This window comes from Bison bison, unplaced genomic scaffold, assembly GCF_000754665.1.
Source record: "Bison bison bison isolate TAMUID 2011002044 unplaced genomic scaffold, Bison_UMD1.0 scf7180017864472, whole genome shotgun sequence".
NCBI lineage: Eukaryota > Metazoa > Chordata > Mammalia > Artiodactyla > Bovidae > Bison > Bison bison.
In genome coordinates this window covers 2,470,771-2,488,077 of record NW_011495033.1, presented here as the reverse complement: position 1 = coordinate 2,488,077, position 17,307 = coordinate 2,470,771, and the positions used below count along the sequence as shown (strand labels likewise).

The 17,307-nt window shown below is 39.2% G+C and overlaps 1 protein-coding gene across 3 annotated transcripts in view; it reads left to right on the top strand.

Moving 5' to 3' along the window:
- Positions 1 to 418: 418 nt before the first annotated feature.
- The window catches only part of GOSR1 (golgi SNAP receptor complex member 1), a 39,389-nt gene continuing 22,500 nt past the window's right edge, over positions 419 to 17,307 (top strand). For 2 of the 3 annotated variants that reach the window (XM_010861364.1, XM_010861366.1), the window contains exons 1-5: positions 419 to 509; positions 3,462 to 3,582; positions 9,543 to 9,630; positions 9,974 to 10,081; positions 14,102 to 14,193. In XM_010861364.1, the coding sequence (XP_010859666.1) occupies positions 479 to 509; positions 3,462 to 3,582; positions 9,543 to 9,630; positions 9,974 to 10,081; positions 14,102 to 14,193 (440 nt within the window). In that variant the 5' untranslated portion in view covers positions 419 to 478. The remainder of the gene's footprint in view (positions 510 to 3,461; positions 3,583 to 9,542; positions 9,631 to 9,973; positions 10,082 to 14,101; positions 14,194 to 17,307) is intronic. The other variant, XM_010861365.1, reaches the window with a different exon arrangement.

The window sequence follows — 17,307 nt, the reverse complement described above, 5'->3', positions numbered from 1 at the left end:
GGAGTGGGTTGCCATTTCCTTCTCCAATGCATGAAAGTGAAAAGTGAAAGTGAAGTCGCTCAGTCGTGTCCGACTCTTGGCGACCCCATGGACCGTAGCCTACCAGGCCCCTCCGTCCATGGGATTTTCCAGCCAAGAGTACTGGAGTGGGTTGCCATGTCCTTCTCCAGGGGAGGTATCGCCTAAAGAGGGGATAAACCCAGCCAGCTCAAGGCGATGATGCTCAAGGGTTTGGGACGCGGAGAGCGAATACAGACACCAAAAAGACAGATGTTCAGGGAGTGTCAGGCGCTAAATCTGAAGCTGTCCATCTCGCTAGTCAAAAGGTGTAATATAATATATTGACCACCAGGTGGCGGTGTCTGTGGAAGCTCACGTATCCCATCGGCCCTGGCGCCCAGCGGAAGAAGGCGTGGACGTGACTCTCTGGCTCCCCTCGCCTCTACTCTCCTATCCCCACTGACGTTGGACAACAAAGATGGCGGCAGGAACGAGCAATTACTGGGAAGGTGAGGGGAGACCTCCTTGTACGACTTGCCAAGGGGCAGAGGGGCTGAGTAAGGACGGGTCTTGGCGGAGGCAGCAGAGGGAAGAGCCTGGCCTCCAGAGCGGCTGAGTTGAGGGGTAGGGCTGGTCTACAGAGAGTCCTCGGGCCTGGGAGTTGTAGAAACCGTACGGTCTGGGGAGGAGGCTGACCTGATCGACAGCGGGACCTGGGGCAGGTGTTGGGCAGAGAAGGCTGAGCCGCGGCCGACAGAAAGAGGGTCTGATTCTCCGGAGGAGAGCTGGGCTGAGGCGGTAGCGGAACTTGGACGGAGGGGTCTGGGGTGTGAACTCAGAGGAAACGAGTGTCGAATCCAGAAGTCTGGAGGAGTCAGCGCCTTAGAGTTGAGGTCGCTGTTGGACAATTGAGTAGGAAAAGAGAAAGGAGGAACTTGTCGGTCCGGTCCATCGAGGGAAGTTGTATGAGCGGAATGACTCCCTCCTGTCGGGTCCCCTTGGCAGCTTCGGGCTGGGACTTCGGGCTGGGATTGGGTGGCGAGTCGCGTTTTAAGGCAGAGGAAATAACTTTACCCTCTGCTCCGGAGATCGGTTTTGTTAAAAAGAGAAAGTTGAGAGAATCAATGTGAATTGTAATGATTGCATCTGCTATACCTCTTCTACCAAAAAAAAAAAAAAACCATCTTGTGACTTGACAAGTACGTTTATTTAATTCCTGAAAATATGATTCGATAAAGTGGTCTCAGGTAAAACTCATTTCTGAACCATGATGATGAACAGAGATCAGAGAAGGCTCACCTTTTTTTTTTTTTAAATTGTCTCTTTGGTCTTCTGCAAAATATAATAGAAACTACTCTCCGAAACCCCTTTCCTTTTTAACCTATTTAATAACAGAATTGTCACAATCAGCCTCTTGGTCTAAAATACTTCATTCTAAGTTCATGAGTACTTGGCTGTCATACTTTGAATATGCTCTTACTTGATACTTTATACTGCTGCTGCTAAGTCTTGTCAGTAGTGTCCGACTCTGTGCGACCCCACAGACGGCAGCCCACCAGGCTCCCCCGTCCCTGGGATTCTCCAGGCAAGAACACCGGAGTGGGTTGCCATTTCCCTCTCCAATGCAGGAAAGTGAAAAGTGAAAGGGAAGTCGCTCAGTACTAGAGAAGACAATTACTAATTACAGAGAAGTGTGCTAATAGTTTAAAACGTATTAAAATGCTTATTTGAAATGTGTGTGCTAGCTAGAAAATATTTTTAAATTATGTAGAGGTGGTTATTGGTATCTTTAGTCATTAGGCTATACTGTTTTGAAGCATCGTGCTATAATAATTATAGCAGCTTATCTTTTTGTTGAGTATACTTGCTTTACAGTGTTGTGTTCGTTGCTCTTGTACAGTGAAGTGCATCAGCTGTGTGGATACATCTATCCCGTCCCTCTTGAACTCCCCCCGCCTCTCCCATCCCACCCATCTAGGTCATCACAGAGCAGGAGCTGAGCTCCCTGTGCTGGGGCTCCCTGTTCCCACGAGCTATTTTAGGCATCTCTCTCTCTAGTCACTAAGTCTGTGTCCGACTCTTTGGACCCCATGGATTGTACCTGCCAGGCTCCTCTGTCCATGGGATTCTCCAGGCAAGAATACTGGAGTGGGTTGCCATTTCCTTCTCCAGGGGATCTTCCCAACCCAGGAATCGAACCCAGGTCTGCTGCATTGCAGGCAGATTCTTTACCAACTGAACTATGAGGGAAGCCCAATTTTTTTTTTTTTTTTAAGTAGTGTATTTATGTCAAACCTAATCTCCCAGTTCATCCCACCCTTCCCACCTGCCTCTGTGTCCAGCAGGTTTCTTCCCTGTGTCTATAGTTCTGTGCCAGGTGCTTTAAATACATGATTAGTAATGCATAGAAAAACTCTGAAGGTAAAGATTTATAAAGCAAAAAGCTGAGATTTGTAGGTTAAATCGATTGTGAATAAATCTCAGAGCCAGTTCTCAGAGAACTTTAGGCTGAGCTGAGATTGTGACGTTTAGTCTCTGGGAAAATGTACTTCACTGTATTACCTGCATGGCGCTTCCTACATCTGGTTGCTGGTTAGTGTATTGAAATGTGTTTTATATTCTTATTCCTGAAAGATGAGATGTTTATACTATGTGTTCTATATTCCAGTAGTTTTATTTTGACCTCTACTTCATCATGAATGAAAGTACTCATTTCTAGATAAGAGTTACTGGACTGGCTTCTCTCACTCAACTTAGATGCCAAACTATTACATGATGCCAGTTTCTCTCCATGTATGTTTTCTTCTGTTCGCTTCAAACTTATGCTCTTATTTCTGTCATACTTAGAGTTGACCTTGTCGGTAGCACATTGTTCATTTACTGTTAAACTCAGCCTCTTCAAATATCTTTCAGTAAGCTTGTCGAAAGATAGTTTTTTAAATCTTTGTCAGTGATTTTTTTCTCTCTAACAATCACTCACTCTGTTGTTAAGAATTTCATAAATTTCATAAGCCTAGTAAAGCTTTGACACTTAAAGAGATAGGATAATCCCTGTCAAAAATAGTGATGGTTTCTTTTTTATAAAATTAGCTGGTAAATGGATACAGTGCTGGTCATAAACCATATTCAGTTCCTTTGGTGATTTGTTCTCTTCTGTTTTCCCCTGAGTTACAAAATTTTAGTTAACTGCTATAGAAATAATTTCAGGGACGTTAGAACAACATTCATTGTCTAGCTGTCTTTAGGATAAAGCCGAAAATTTGCATGTCCCACTATTTCTCCCCTTTTTGCCTCATCTGAAGTTTAATAAGTGACAGTGTGTTTCCATGGGTAAGTGTTTGGTTCGCATCTTCTAGTACTCTAGATGTATGATCGTCTTCATAGTTTGTTTTCTTCAGAAGCTTTGTGTTGTTTATAGGACTTTTTGTGTCTAATTATTTGCTTTTGTAATTTTGTTAAAGATCTCAGGAAACAGGCTCGACAGCTGGAAAATGAACTTGACCTGAAACTAGTTTCCTTCAGTAAACTATGTACAAGTTACAGTCACAGCAGTGCCCGAGATGGAAGACGCGACAGGTATAGGTACTACCAGATTCTCTCTCTTTTGCCTTATAGTTATATAATATTTTTAAAGCATTAAAAAAAATAAAGTAAAATATATCTCTGTAACTTGGTCTGTTGGTGAATTTTTGGTGGTTTTTAAAGTGATTTATAAAAATTATTAATTCTAGAGACTGACATTTATTTGGAATCCTTAGACAAAAATTGTGTTGGTATCAGGAGGGAAATGCTAAGGTTTAAGAATGAGTTCATCAGAAGTAAATTTCTGTTTCATCCCGTATAAGGAAATGTTGCTTTGCCCACGTTGTGCTTCTTACATTTTCTGATTGCTAAATGGATCTGAGGGACTACTCAAATGCAAAGTATACCTACTGCTATTCTGGTGTTTTAGAATTAATCTAATGCAGTGTATATGTCCTCACTGTTAATGATCCAAGCTATTTTAAATTTTGGTTCTTTTTTTTTTTTTTTGTATTGGGGTATATCTGATTAACAGTGTTATGATGATTTCAGGTGAACAGTAAAGAGACTCAGCCATACATATACATGTATCCATTCTCCCCCAAGCTCCCCTCGCATCATCCAGGCTGCCACATAACATTGAATAGAGTTCTCTGTGCTATTCACTAGGTCCCTGTTGGTTATCCATTTTAAATATAGCAGTGTGTACATGTAATGTTTGTTCTTTTTTGAGAAACTGGTATACTGCTCTTTGAACAGATGTAAATGTAGTCTTATCTTTGAATCTCACTTTAGGTCATCCACTTATTTAAAAAAATATTAGGAAATACTTAAGACAGGAAGATAGAAGGGATAACATAATGGATCCCTGTGTGACTATCTCCCACTTTAAGAAATAATCATTATCAGTTCATTTGAAGCCCCTGATGGCATCCCATTTTCTCCCTCCCTATAATCTCCATATGTTTTTACTACGTATATTTGTGTTCCTGAACGATTCATAATGGTTACTTTTTAACTTGCTTTTTTGTTTAACATTATTTAAAAAAAAAAATTTATTTATCTTTGGCTGTGCTGGGTCTTCGTTGCTGCATAGGCTTTCTCTAGTTGTGGCAAGTTGGGGCTACTCTTCGCTGCAGTGCTGGGGCTTCTCTTGTTGTGGAGCACGGGCTCTCGGGCACTTGAACTTCAGTAGTTGTGGCTCCCAAGCTCTAGAACAGAGACTCAGTAGTTGTGGCACATGGGCTTAGTCGATGTTACTATTGTAATTGTTTGGGGGCACCGCAAACTACACCCTTGTAAGATGGCAGAGTTAATCAATGTGTGTGTTCTGACTCCTCCATGGACAGGTCGTTCTCCCTTTTCTTTCCCTCTCCTCAGGCCTTCCTATGCCTTGAGACACAACAATATTGAAATTAAACCAATTAATAATTCTACAGTGACCTCTAAGTGTTCAAGTGAAAGTGTCTGTCACTTTAAATCAAAAGCTGGAAATGATTTTAAGCTTGGAAAGGAATTCATACTGAAAATCGAGATAGGTCAAAGGCTAGGCTAAACAACCAAGTTCTGAACACAAAGGAAAAGCTCTTGAAAGAAGCTTAATGCTGCTGCTCCCGGAAGCACACAAATGATAAGAGAGTGAACAGCCTCACTGCTCATACAGAGAAAGTTTTAGTGGTCTGAACAGATCAAACCAGCCACAGCATTCCCTGAAGCCAGAGCCTAATCCAGAGCAAAGCACTAACTCTGTCCAGTTCTGTGAAGCTGAGAGGGGAAGCTGCAGAAGCTAATCGAGGTTGGTTTGTGAGGTTTAAGGAGAGAAGACATCCCTATAACGTCAGAGAGCAAGGAGAAACCACAAGTGCTGATATATTCATAGAAGTTGTAGCAAGTTATCTAGCGGATCCAGCTAAGGGAATTAATGAAGGTGGTGACATTAACTAGCAGGTTTTCAATATAGATGATACAGCTTTCTATTGAAAGGTGTCATCTAGGACTTTCATAGTTAGAAGTTGATGTCTGAAAGCTTCAAAGGACAGATTTACTCTCTTGTTAGGGGCTAATGCAGCTGATGACTTTAAGTTGAAGCCATTGACCATTAACCATTTCAGAAATCCTAGGGCCCTTAAAGATTGTGCTAGATCTGCTCTGCCAGTGCTCCATAAATTGAACAACAAAGCCTGGATGATAACACATGTGTTTACAACAGAATATTTTAAGCCCACTGATGAAACCTACCCTTCCGAAAAAGATTCCTTTCAAAATATGACTGCACACTGACAATGCACCTTGTTCACCCAGGAGCTCGCATGGAGATGTACAGTGAGGTTGATGTTATTTTCATGCCTGTGTTAGTGTCCGTTCTGTAGCCCATGGATCAAGGAGTAATTTCAACTTTCAAGTCTTATTACTGAAGAAATAATAAATAATGGAAGCCGCTATCTATCTATCTTCCTGTCTTAAGTATTTCCTAATATTTTTTTAAATAAGTGGATGGCCTAAAGTGAGGTTCAAAGATAAGACTATATTTACATCTGTTCAAAGAGTAGTATACCAGTTTCTCAAAAAAGAACAAACATTACATGGCTTCCACAGATAGTGCTTCTTCTGATAGGTCTGGACCAAGTCAACTGAAACCCTTCTAGAAAGGATTCACCATTCTAGATGCCATTAAGAGCATTAAGATCACAGGAAGAGGTCAAAATAATGTTACCAGGTATTTGGAAGAAGTTGATTCCAACCCTCATGGATAACTTTGAGGGGATTCAAGACTTCTGTGGAGAAAGTAACTGCGCATGTGGTGGAAATAGCAAGAGAATTAGAAGTTAGAGTTAGAAGTGGAGTCTGAAGCTGTAACTGAACTGCCACAGATGATAAGTTATTTCTTATATATATTTACAGATAGATATAGATACAGATACATGTATACATATGGATATATATGGGCTTCCCCGGTGGTAAAGAACCTGTCTGCCAGTGTAGGAGACATAAGAGATTTGAGTTCAATGCCTGGGTCAGAAAGATCCCCTGGAGGAGGGCATGGCAACCCACTCCAGTATTCTTGCCTGGAGAATCCCATGGACGGAGGACAGACAGGCTATAGTCCATGGGATTGCAAAGAGTCGGACTTGAGTGAAGCAACTTAGCAAGCGCACATGCATGGATATATTTGTGTGTGTGTGTGTCTAAGTTTCTTATAGATAAATGGTTTCTTGAGATAGAATCTACTTCTCCTGGTGAAGATGCTATGAAGATCGTTGAAACGACAACAAAGTATTTAGAATATTACATAAACTTAGTTGATAGAGCAGCAGCAGCAATTGAGAGAATTGACTCCAGTCTTGAAAGAAGTTCTGCTGTGGGTAAAATGCTGTCAAATAGCATCGCATGCTGTAGAGAAATCGTTCATGAAGAGTCAGTTCAACAATTTCAGTGTTGTCTTATTTTTTAAAATTGCCACAGCCACCCCAGCCTTTACCAGCCACCACCCTAGTCAGTCAGTAGCTATCAGTATCAAGGCAAGACCCTCCATCAGCAAAAAGATTACTCCCTGAAGACTCAGGTGATGGTTAGCATTTTAAAGCCATAAAGTATTTTTAAATTCCAGTGTGTACATTGTTTTTTTTTTTAAGAATAATACTATTGCATACTTAACAGATTACAGTAAAGTGTTAACAACTTTTATGTGCACTGAAAAACAAAAAAATTAGTGTGATTCACTTTATTGAAATGCTTGCTTTATTGTGGTGGTCTGGAACTAAACCCACAGTATCTCTGAGGTATACTTGTACTTTTATGACTCCTTTAAAGGGGGAAACTATTTGAAAACATTCCATCAGAAATTCTACAACAAATTGAGGATGAGTTTGTGGGGTTACTTCACTCTCACTGTCCCTTTTAACAAGAAACCTAGGGCCATGGGGATCCAGTGCATCTTAAAGCATTTGTTGCCCAGATTGAAAGCACATCATAATGAATAAACTCAGTGATGCCCAGAATTTTTCTTCCAGGAGTTATTTTTTTTACTTTCTGTGTTTTGAGAACTATGTGGTCTGTGAATCACCACATACTTATGAAATGCATTACATTTAACTGAGTCTCAGTATTGTGGAGAGGATATTTCCCTCATTTCCCTGGACTCATACCTCCCTGAGGTGGTGAATGTAGAGATTGCCTCCTCATTCATTCAGCAAGGATTTTAATGAGCATCTGCCATGTGCCAAGCACTGTTCTAGGTGGTAGGCTTGTATCTGTGAACAAGATAGAGGCAGTTTTCTTCCTGATGGAGCGTACATCATTGGCCCATTGTTCTTTTTCATATATCTGGTAGGGGAGGATCTGCATTAGTAGTGTATAAAGTATTTCCCCTGGGCACATTCTAAGAGATAACCATGGAACCTTGGGTTGACTCTGACACGTAATAAAGAATGAGATATTTTAAGGTGAATGAATTAAAATTTTAAAGAAAAATTTGGACCTAAGCATCCTAAATTGAAAATCCTCCTTATTAGCTACTTTTTGGCTATTTCACTGTTTGTTACTGTTGCTGTAAATGTGTATGTAGAAAAGAGAAAGAGCCAAGGTCAATTTTGCCATTTAAAAAAGAAGTGTTAGTGTTAGTTGCTCGTGTCTGACTCTCTGACCTCATGGACTGTAGCCCACCAGGCTCCTCTGTCTCTGGAATTCTCCAGACAAAAATACTGGAATGGGTTGCCATTCCCTTCTCCAGGGCATCTTCCCAACCCAGAGATTGAACCCGGGTCTCCTGCATTGCAGGCAGATTCTTTACCGTCGAGCTACCAGGGAAGCAAACTGATGAAGCAACTGCCCCAGGGCAAGACAAAGTCTTAGTAAGAGTGGAGAACATAGTCATTGTTTGGTATTTATCTGTGTTCAGTGTAAATAAGACCAGTATTGAGCTGCTGCTAAGTTGCTTCAGTTGTATCCGACTCTGTGCGACCCCATAGACAGCAGCCCACTAGGCTCCTCTGTCCCTGGGATTCTCCAGGCAAGAACACTGGAGTGGGTTGCCATTTCCTTCTCCAATGCATGAAAGTGAAAAGTGAAAGTGAAGTCGCTCAGTCGTGTCCGACTCCTAGTGACCCCATGGACTGCAGCCTACCAGGCTCCTCCATCCATGGGATTTTCCAGGCAAGAGTACTGGAGTGGGGTGCCATTGCCTTCTCCGAGTATTGAGCTACAGCTGCTTATATGATAATATATACCACTTGGGGACTTAATGAAGGTTAATGGTTTTTCAGAAGAGACAGAAACTTTCAAGACATTTGGTTTTAGAATTTGAATCTGTCAAACATAAGTTTCACTTGTAAAAATTATGTTTGACTTTCCAGACTTTAGAAGACAGTTCAATACATTTTTGCAAAGCAAAACAAAAGTAATTATATAATCTAAGAGGAAATGTAAAAGATTGATATTAAAACTTCCCTGCCAGACGTAGCTATCTTTATTAGACTTGAAGCCAATTCCTGATTATTTAATATTATTTACCCAGTTTGTGGATTGTTTAAATCTCAATTTTATTTCATTTTGGAAAGAGTCATGGAAGGAAGATAGAACTTAGAGGAAAAAATTTAAAGATTATTTCTCACAGATCTAACGTAATCTCTCTAATACATTTATGGCTCCTCTCACATGCTGTATTATGTAGTTCTGCAGTTTTATTTCACATAATTTGTTCCTTCAGATCCAGCATTTAATTAGGCACTGTCATAGCTTAAGTTATTTTAGTTTGGGAAACAGGAAGCAAGCATTTAGAATTTCTTTGCATTATTAAGATTGGGACAGTCGTACATTCAATTTTATTTAATACTGAATTTAATATTCAGGATGTGTGATCTTTACAAGAAAACTTTAATAAAAATTACATTTTTTTATGAAACAAAAAGAATGTCTCAGGGGTTCCACTTGACCTTTTTAAAAATAATTACCTTATCATTTTAAGTATATTTTAAAGGATTAGGTTTAAGTAATAGATTCTCTTTATTTGAACTTGTTTTTAGCTCTGACACAACACCCCTTTTAAATGGATCAAGCCAAGACAGAATGTTTGAAACTATGGCGATTGAGATTGAACAGCTTTTGGCAAGAGTGAGTACCTTCTGTTAAAGGATTATTTTCCTAGTAACTGTACTTGTTAGGTATGGTACCAGATGATATTAATGCAGACATATTTATTGAAATTACCCTTTCATTCAAGATGTGTGCCTCCCCAGGCCACTTGAGTTTTGATAACGGCCATTCCAAGGTCCTATTTTATTAGCCCTTTTGGGTTATTTTGGGGAAATACCAAATCCTTACATGCTGTCTCTTGTTTTTATTTTTTTGCTGTTAGCCAGAAGGGCATATAGGCATTTAATTTGCTTTTATCTCTTTATCGTGCTTTCTGAAATGTTTGTATGGGTTTTCTTTCTTTCCTTTTTTTCTGTTTTAGCTTACAGGAGTAAATGATAAAATGGCAGAATACACCAACAGCGCAGGTGTGCCCTCCTTGAATGCAGCGCTGATGCACACGTTACAGCGACATAGAGACATACTGCAGGTAATACATTGGGCTTGAGATTTTTATGTCATCATAAGAGGCTTTTGAGTTTTCTTTACTCCATGAAGAGAACATGTACACATGTATTTAGGAGAACAAAGGGAAAAATCTTCCAAGAGGGTAGATGCTGTGCTATGGAAGTTTGTCCTGTTTTGCTTTTTTTTTTCTTGTTACTATAAAATTCTAAAAATGTTTATTAGCTCTGTCTTTTGCCTGGTAAAACTGAATCATATTCATCAGTCGGTAAGTATGTTACTGCTGTGGGAGATCTTGCTACCCAGCTGAAGCAGTGAAGTAGCCAGTGGTCACACATAAGCAGTCATGATGGTTTCTAGTATACTTTCATCAGGCTTTGAAGATAGCAGGGAAGAGAAGTAATTTGCTATATTTAATGTATTGTTTGAGAAAAATATTAAAAGTATACCAATGAAACAAATAAACTCCTAAAAGATTTACATGGGAGGGTGCTGAAAATATAGTAGTACAAATAGGAAGGCAAATTTTTTAATACTGAAAAAATCCAGTCATTTCTAATTTTTAAAACTCATGTTAAAAATAGAAATAGAATACTTTATTTACCTAGTACAGAAATGTGTACATCAGATTAAAATCTATCATCTTGCTTAATAATAAAGTAGTAAAAGCTTTCCCATTAAAAAAAAAGAAGACAAGGATACCCCATAGTCCCCACAGATATCTATTTAACATTGTGTGGAAGTTGTTTGTAGTTCAATTACACAGTAAAAAGAACAAGATATAAATACTGAAAAGGGGGACGAAAATCTGTATTCTGTACTGGTGATAAGATTATATAGCTAATATAATCAAGAAAACTAAACAAAAATTAGAAAAAAATTCAATCAGTTGATGACTTGCAAAATTAATATATAAAGCAAGCAGTTTTCTTATACACAAACAATAACCTGTTAGAAAGAACAGTGGAAGAAACTGAAAGTTTTATGTATAATAAGAATGTATAGGAAGGACTTACATATATAAAGTTCTCCTGAGGAGCATAAAAGATTTCTCTCTAAATCAGCCTATCCATTGAATGTTCCCTGGTAACTCAGTTGGTAAAAAATCCGCCTGCAATGCAGGAGACCTTGGTTCGATTCCTGGGTTGGGAAGATCCGCTGGAGAAGGGAAGGCTACACAATCCAGTATTCATGGGCTTCCTTTGTGGTTCAGCTGGTAAAGAATCTGCCTGCAATGCAGGAGACCTGTGTTCGATCTCTGGGTTTGGAAGAGCCCTTGGAGAAGGGAAAGGCTACCCACTCCAGTATTCTGGCTTAGAGAATTCCTTAGACTGTATAGTCCATGGGGTCGCAAAGAGTTGGACACAACTCAGAGACTTTAACTTTCACTGAATGTTATCCCAATGGAAATAACAGGGTTTTTCTTGTTTGCTTCATTTTTTTAAAAAATGGCAAAATGCCACCAAAGTTTATTTGAGATTATAGTCATACAAAAATAACCAAGAAGAAAACATGTGAAGATGAAGGTAAGTGGTAAAAGATACCTAGTTCTACCACAGATTAAAACCTGTTAAGAATCTAGAATAATGAAGACCATTTGATTCTGGGAAAAAATTAGATCAATAGAATACAACAGAGTTCATATATAGACCCAAATATGCATGAAAATTTAGTTTCTGAGAAAGGTACTATTTTGAATCAATGGGGAAAAAAGAGATTATAAAATAAATAGAGTTGTTACAACTGGCTAATTTCTGGCAGGGGAGGGGAGGGGGGAAGCACTCAATTTCTATCTCATTCCTCCTATCTAGAGTAAATTCCAAATGGGTCAAAGATTTATATGTAGAAAAAGAAACTATAAAATTTCTTGGTGGTTGAAATTATACATTTCAGGGTAGTAAAGGACTTTCCTGCTGCTGCTGCTGCTGAGTCACTTCAGTCGTGTCCAACTCTCTGCAACCCCACAGACAGCAGCCCACCAGACTCCCCCATCCCTGGGATTCTCCAGGCAAGAACACAGGAGTGGGTTGCCATTTCCTTCTCCAGTGCATGAAAGTGAAAAGTGAAAGTGAAGTCGCTCAGTCGTGTCTGACTCTTAGTGACCCCATGGACTGCAGCCTACCAGGCTCCTCTGTCCATGGGATTTTCCAGGCAAGAGTACTGGAGTGGGGTGCCATTGCCTTCTCCGAAGGACTTTCCTAAGCAAGACCTATTACCAGAAACTTTAACAAGTGATACAGAGATACACTGATAGAAATAAGAAAAAGGGAACCCAATAGAAAAGTGGGAAAAGGACTTAAACTTATTTACAGGAAATGAGTGGCCAAATTCATAAAAAGATGGTCAGCCACATTCTCAAATGAAAAAATGCAAATCAAAATGAGATAAAATTTTTCACCTGTCAGATTAGGAAATACTGAACCATTTGTAACCCATTTATGTCAAGAGTGCAGAAAAATAGACACTCTTCTATTTTCTGGAAATGTAAGTTGTAGCCTTTCTAGAAAGCATTTTAGCACTATCCAAATTTTTGTGTAAGATTGTTTGACCCAGTTATTCTACCAGGCATTTACCCTTTAAATATACCTAGAGAGTACAGTAAAATATATACACAGCTTGTTTATTGAAGCTGTTTTTAACAGCCAGAAAAAGGAAAAAAAAGGTAGCTAAATTGTTTATCGTAGGGAATTTATTAAATTACAGTAGTGGTGGCGCTAGTGGTAAAGAATCCACCTGCCAACACTGGAGACACAAGAGACCCTAGTTTGATCCCTGGATTGGGAAGATCCCCTGGAGGAGGGTGTGGCAACCCACTCCAGTATTCTTTCCTGGAGAATCCCATGAACAGAGGAGCCTGGCAGGCTACAGTCCATGGGGTAGCAAAGAGTCAGGCACAACTGAAGCAACTTAGCACTTAGCATGCAGTCATAATTTAAAAACTACATATTAAATTTAAAAAAATATAGATTCAGTTTGCTAATAGGGAAAGATTACTTGATATTTTATGAACTTAGAAGATTACAGCAGACTATGAGTTTTTTTTAGCATAAATGAAAGAAATAATAAACTTGTATACGCAAAAACATATTTCCTGAAAGAAACTGAAAGAAAAGGTGCTCTTTTAGTTCATGGTGCCCCACGTGCATGTATTGTTTTTGCTTCTAAAGGATCAATAGGGGCTCTCTGGGAGGTGGGATTATGTTTTTTTATCTTTTTAATATATTTATCTGAATTTTTAAAAGCAACGAATATTCCTTAATAACTTAAAAATATGGTAGAAAAAAGGAAATATTCTAAAATTATTTTATTCTTTACGATTCTCTTCATTTGATTGGTTTAGAAATAACTTTCTGCAGGAGTTCCAAAATGATGAAATTTGAAAATAAGCCCCATTGGGTACACTAATGAGTAGAAAGAGCTTCCGAATTTTTATCCTAGGCTATTTGAAGTTATTTTATCTGAGGATTATTTTTTCTTTACAATTCTGCCCTGTAAGACAGGGTATGAGAGGATACACAGGATGGTGATCTGATGGCACTATTACCCTCGTGCCAGGCTTCCCAGGTGGCACTCTAGTGGCAGAGAACCTTCCTGCCAGTGGAGGAGATGGAGGAGACCTGGGTTTGATTCCTGGGTCGGGAAGATCCCCTGGAGGAGGGCATTACAACCCACTCCGGTATTCTTGCCTGGAGAATCCCATGGGCAGAGGAGCCTGGCAGGCTGTAGTCCAATGGGTTGCAAAGAGTTGGACAAGACTGAAATGATTTCACAAACACACGTACATACATACAACTGAAGTGACTACACACACACACACCACACCACACATACATACACCACAACCACCACCCCTCTGGTGCCAAACTGTTTTCATTTGAAAAAAGTTGGTCACTCTTTGGGAAACTGGTTATAATGGCATTTTTACGTCTTGACAATTAGATTTCTCAAATAGCGGTTTTCTTGACAGAGATTTGTAGTATAACAATACATAACTGGCTCAGTAAGGTAAAAGTTTATGTTGAGACTGGATATTAATTTATTGCAGGATTATACACATGAATTCCATAAAACCAAAGCAAACTTTGTGGCAATACGGGAAAGGGAGAATCTCATGGGATCAGTACGAAAGGATATTGAGTAAGTTACCTTTTATATTATTTTGTAGGGTGTTTACTTAGAATTAGATTGAAAGTGTATCCATGATTAACAACAAATTGAGTAGCAGAACCATGATTTAGATTTCAGGGTTTCTATTTCGCATTTCATCGTTCTTTAAACATTGCTGCTCCAATATGGTCCTAATCTACTTTGCTGATCTTATCTCCAGCTTACCCTAGTTTTATCATTGACTCTTGCCAACCTTGACTTTCCTGTCTTAATTCAAAGTCCAGTTCAGATGATGTCTTTGTGAGTTTTCCTCTGATTGCCTCCTACCCACCTTGAGCATTATGTTAATAACATCACCAATAACCAAAGGTCTCTGTGTTTCCCTTCCTCATGACCCTTTCTGTCCCTCTACCCTCTCCCTTACCACAACAATTACATACTTAAGTAGCTGTTAGAGTAGCCTTTACTGCCCCCGAATCCTAAATCTGTTTTTTCCAGGTTTTATACAGACTCATAGCTTTATGTCAAATTATTTAAGGACTCCCAGCATTTTTATGCTGCTCTTAATCCATAATTTTTTACTGTGTTCTTTTCCTCCCTCCCTTTACCTCACCTTTAATAATATAGCATTTTATACACAGTTTCGATTTTTTTTTACAGCTGTTCTTGACTGACAAGGTCAGATCCATTGGGCATCTGATTAAAGCTGCAGTCTTCCCACTTTTAGGCCATCTGTTGAGACCTTTCCTTGTCTCACTTATGGTATTTAGGTTTCATAAGTATGGTACTCATGATTCATGAGCTGTGATGTGTACTGCCATCTTATGAACTGTACATTTCATGTGTACTCTGACAAACATTACCTTGGAGTTCCTTTATTTTGTTGTAACAGTAAGACAGTTTTACAGCACAAACCACTTAATATTCATTCTATTCAAAATTTTTGTCCAAAACTCTAAACCCAGAATTGTCCAGTCATCAGTTATGTTTTTACCTCCAGAAATTATGTTGGAAAATTAATTTTTATTGTTTGTCTCTGTTTTATCTGTTTTTCTTACATTTAGTCATATGTACTTTGTATAACATATAGGAGTAAAGAAAATGAAACATTTTTGCTGTATTTGGAATTTTATATTATTATTAGTTCTCAGGCACATGTAGGTCTTGTCTAGTTTCTTTATAATCTGTATACATATATATCTTAAAGAATGCATTGAGAACCAGTGTAACAGACAGCCTTTAATGTATAGTCATTTAGCTACCACACAATTTGTGGGAATTGCTAGACTATATTCCAGTGTAATAACTTGTTTTCTTAAAGTTTATCATGAAAGAAACATGTTCATCCATTTGCTAAACTATTTCTTGATTACTGTTAGATAATATGTCAGTTGCAGTAGCAGGTAGAAATGAAAAGATTAACTTGGCCCTTTAGATGCTGGAGGGGAGTAAGCACATATTCAAATTAGTATAATATATGGCAAAATATAGTTAATGAGATGAGATATAGTAGTAATACACTCTGTGGATCACTATTAAATTAGAGAAAGTAATACACTGTGTGGATCATGACAAACTGTGAAAAATTCTTAGAGATGGGACTACCAGACCACCTGACCTGCCTCTTGAGAATTCTGTATGCAAGTCAAGAAGCAACAGTTAGAACTGGACCTGGAACAACAGACTGGTTCCAAATTGGGAAAGGAGTACATCAAGGCTGTGTATTGTCACCCTGCTTATTTAACTTATATGTAAAGTACATCATGAGAAATGCTGGGCTGGATGAAGCACAAGCTGGAATCAAGACTGCTGGGAGAAATATCAATAACCTCACATATGCAGATGATACCACCCTTATGGTGGAAAGTGAAGGAGAACTAAAGAGCCTCTTAATGAAAGTGAAAGAGGAGAGTGAAAAAGTTGGCTTAAAACTCAACATTCAGAAAACTAAGATCATGGCATCTGGTCCCATCACTTCATGGGAAACAGATGGGGAAACAGTGGAAACAGTGACAGACTTTATTTTGGGGTGCTCCAAAATCACTGCAGATGGTGTCTGCAGCCATGAAATTAAAAATGCTTGCTTCTTGGAAGAAAAGTTATCACCAACCTAGATAGCATATTAAAAAGCAGAGACATTACTTTGCCAACAAAGATCCGTCCAGTCTAAGGTATGGTTTTTCCAGTAGTCATGTATGGATGTGAGAGTTGGACTGTGAAGAAAGCTGAGCGGTGAAGAATTGATGCTTTTGAACCGTGGTGTTGGAGAAGACTCTTGAGAGTCCCTTGGACTGCAAGGAGATCCAACCAGTCCATCCTAAAGGAAATCGGTCCTGAATATTCTGAAAGGACTGATGCTGAAGCTGAAACTGCAGAACTTTGGCCACTTGATGCAAAGAACTGACTCATTGGAAAAGACCCTGATGTTGGGAAAGATTGAAGGCAGGAAGAGAAGGGAATGACAGAGGATGAGATGGTTGGATGGCTTCACCCACTTAATGAACAGGAGTTTGAGTAAACTCCAAGAGTTGATGATGGACCAGGAGGCCTGGTGTGCTGCAGTCCATGGGGTCGCCAAGAGTTGAACGTGAACTAAACGACTGAATTGAGTGACTGATAGTACTAATAACTGATATTTAAGATTTTTTTCCTGCAATTACTGCTTTTTCATATATTATCTCTTTTTTGGCTTCATATAATCATCTGGTCCCATCACTTCATGGCACATAGATGGGGAAACAGTGGAAACAGTGTCAGACTTTATTTTGGAGGGCTCCAAAATCACTGCAGATGGTGATTGCAGCCATGAAATTAAAAGACGCTTATTCCTTGGAAGGAAAGTTATGACTAACCTAGATAGCATATTCAAAAGCAGAGACATTACTTTGCCAACAAAGGTCCATCTAGTCAAGGCTATGGTTTTTCCAGTAGTCATGTATGGATGTGAGAGTTGGACTGTGAAGAAAGCTGAGTGCTGAAGAATTGATGCTTTTGAACTGTGGTGTTGGAGAAGACTCTTGAGAGTCCCTTGGACTGCAAGGAGATCCAACCAGTCCATTCTAAAGGAGATCGGTCCTGGGTGTTCTTTGGAAGGAATGATGCTCAAGCTGAAACTCCAGTACTTTGGCCACCTCATGCGAAGAG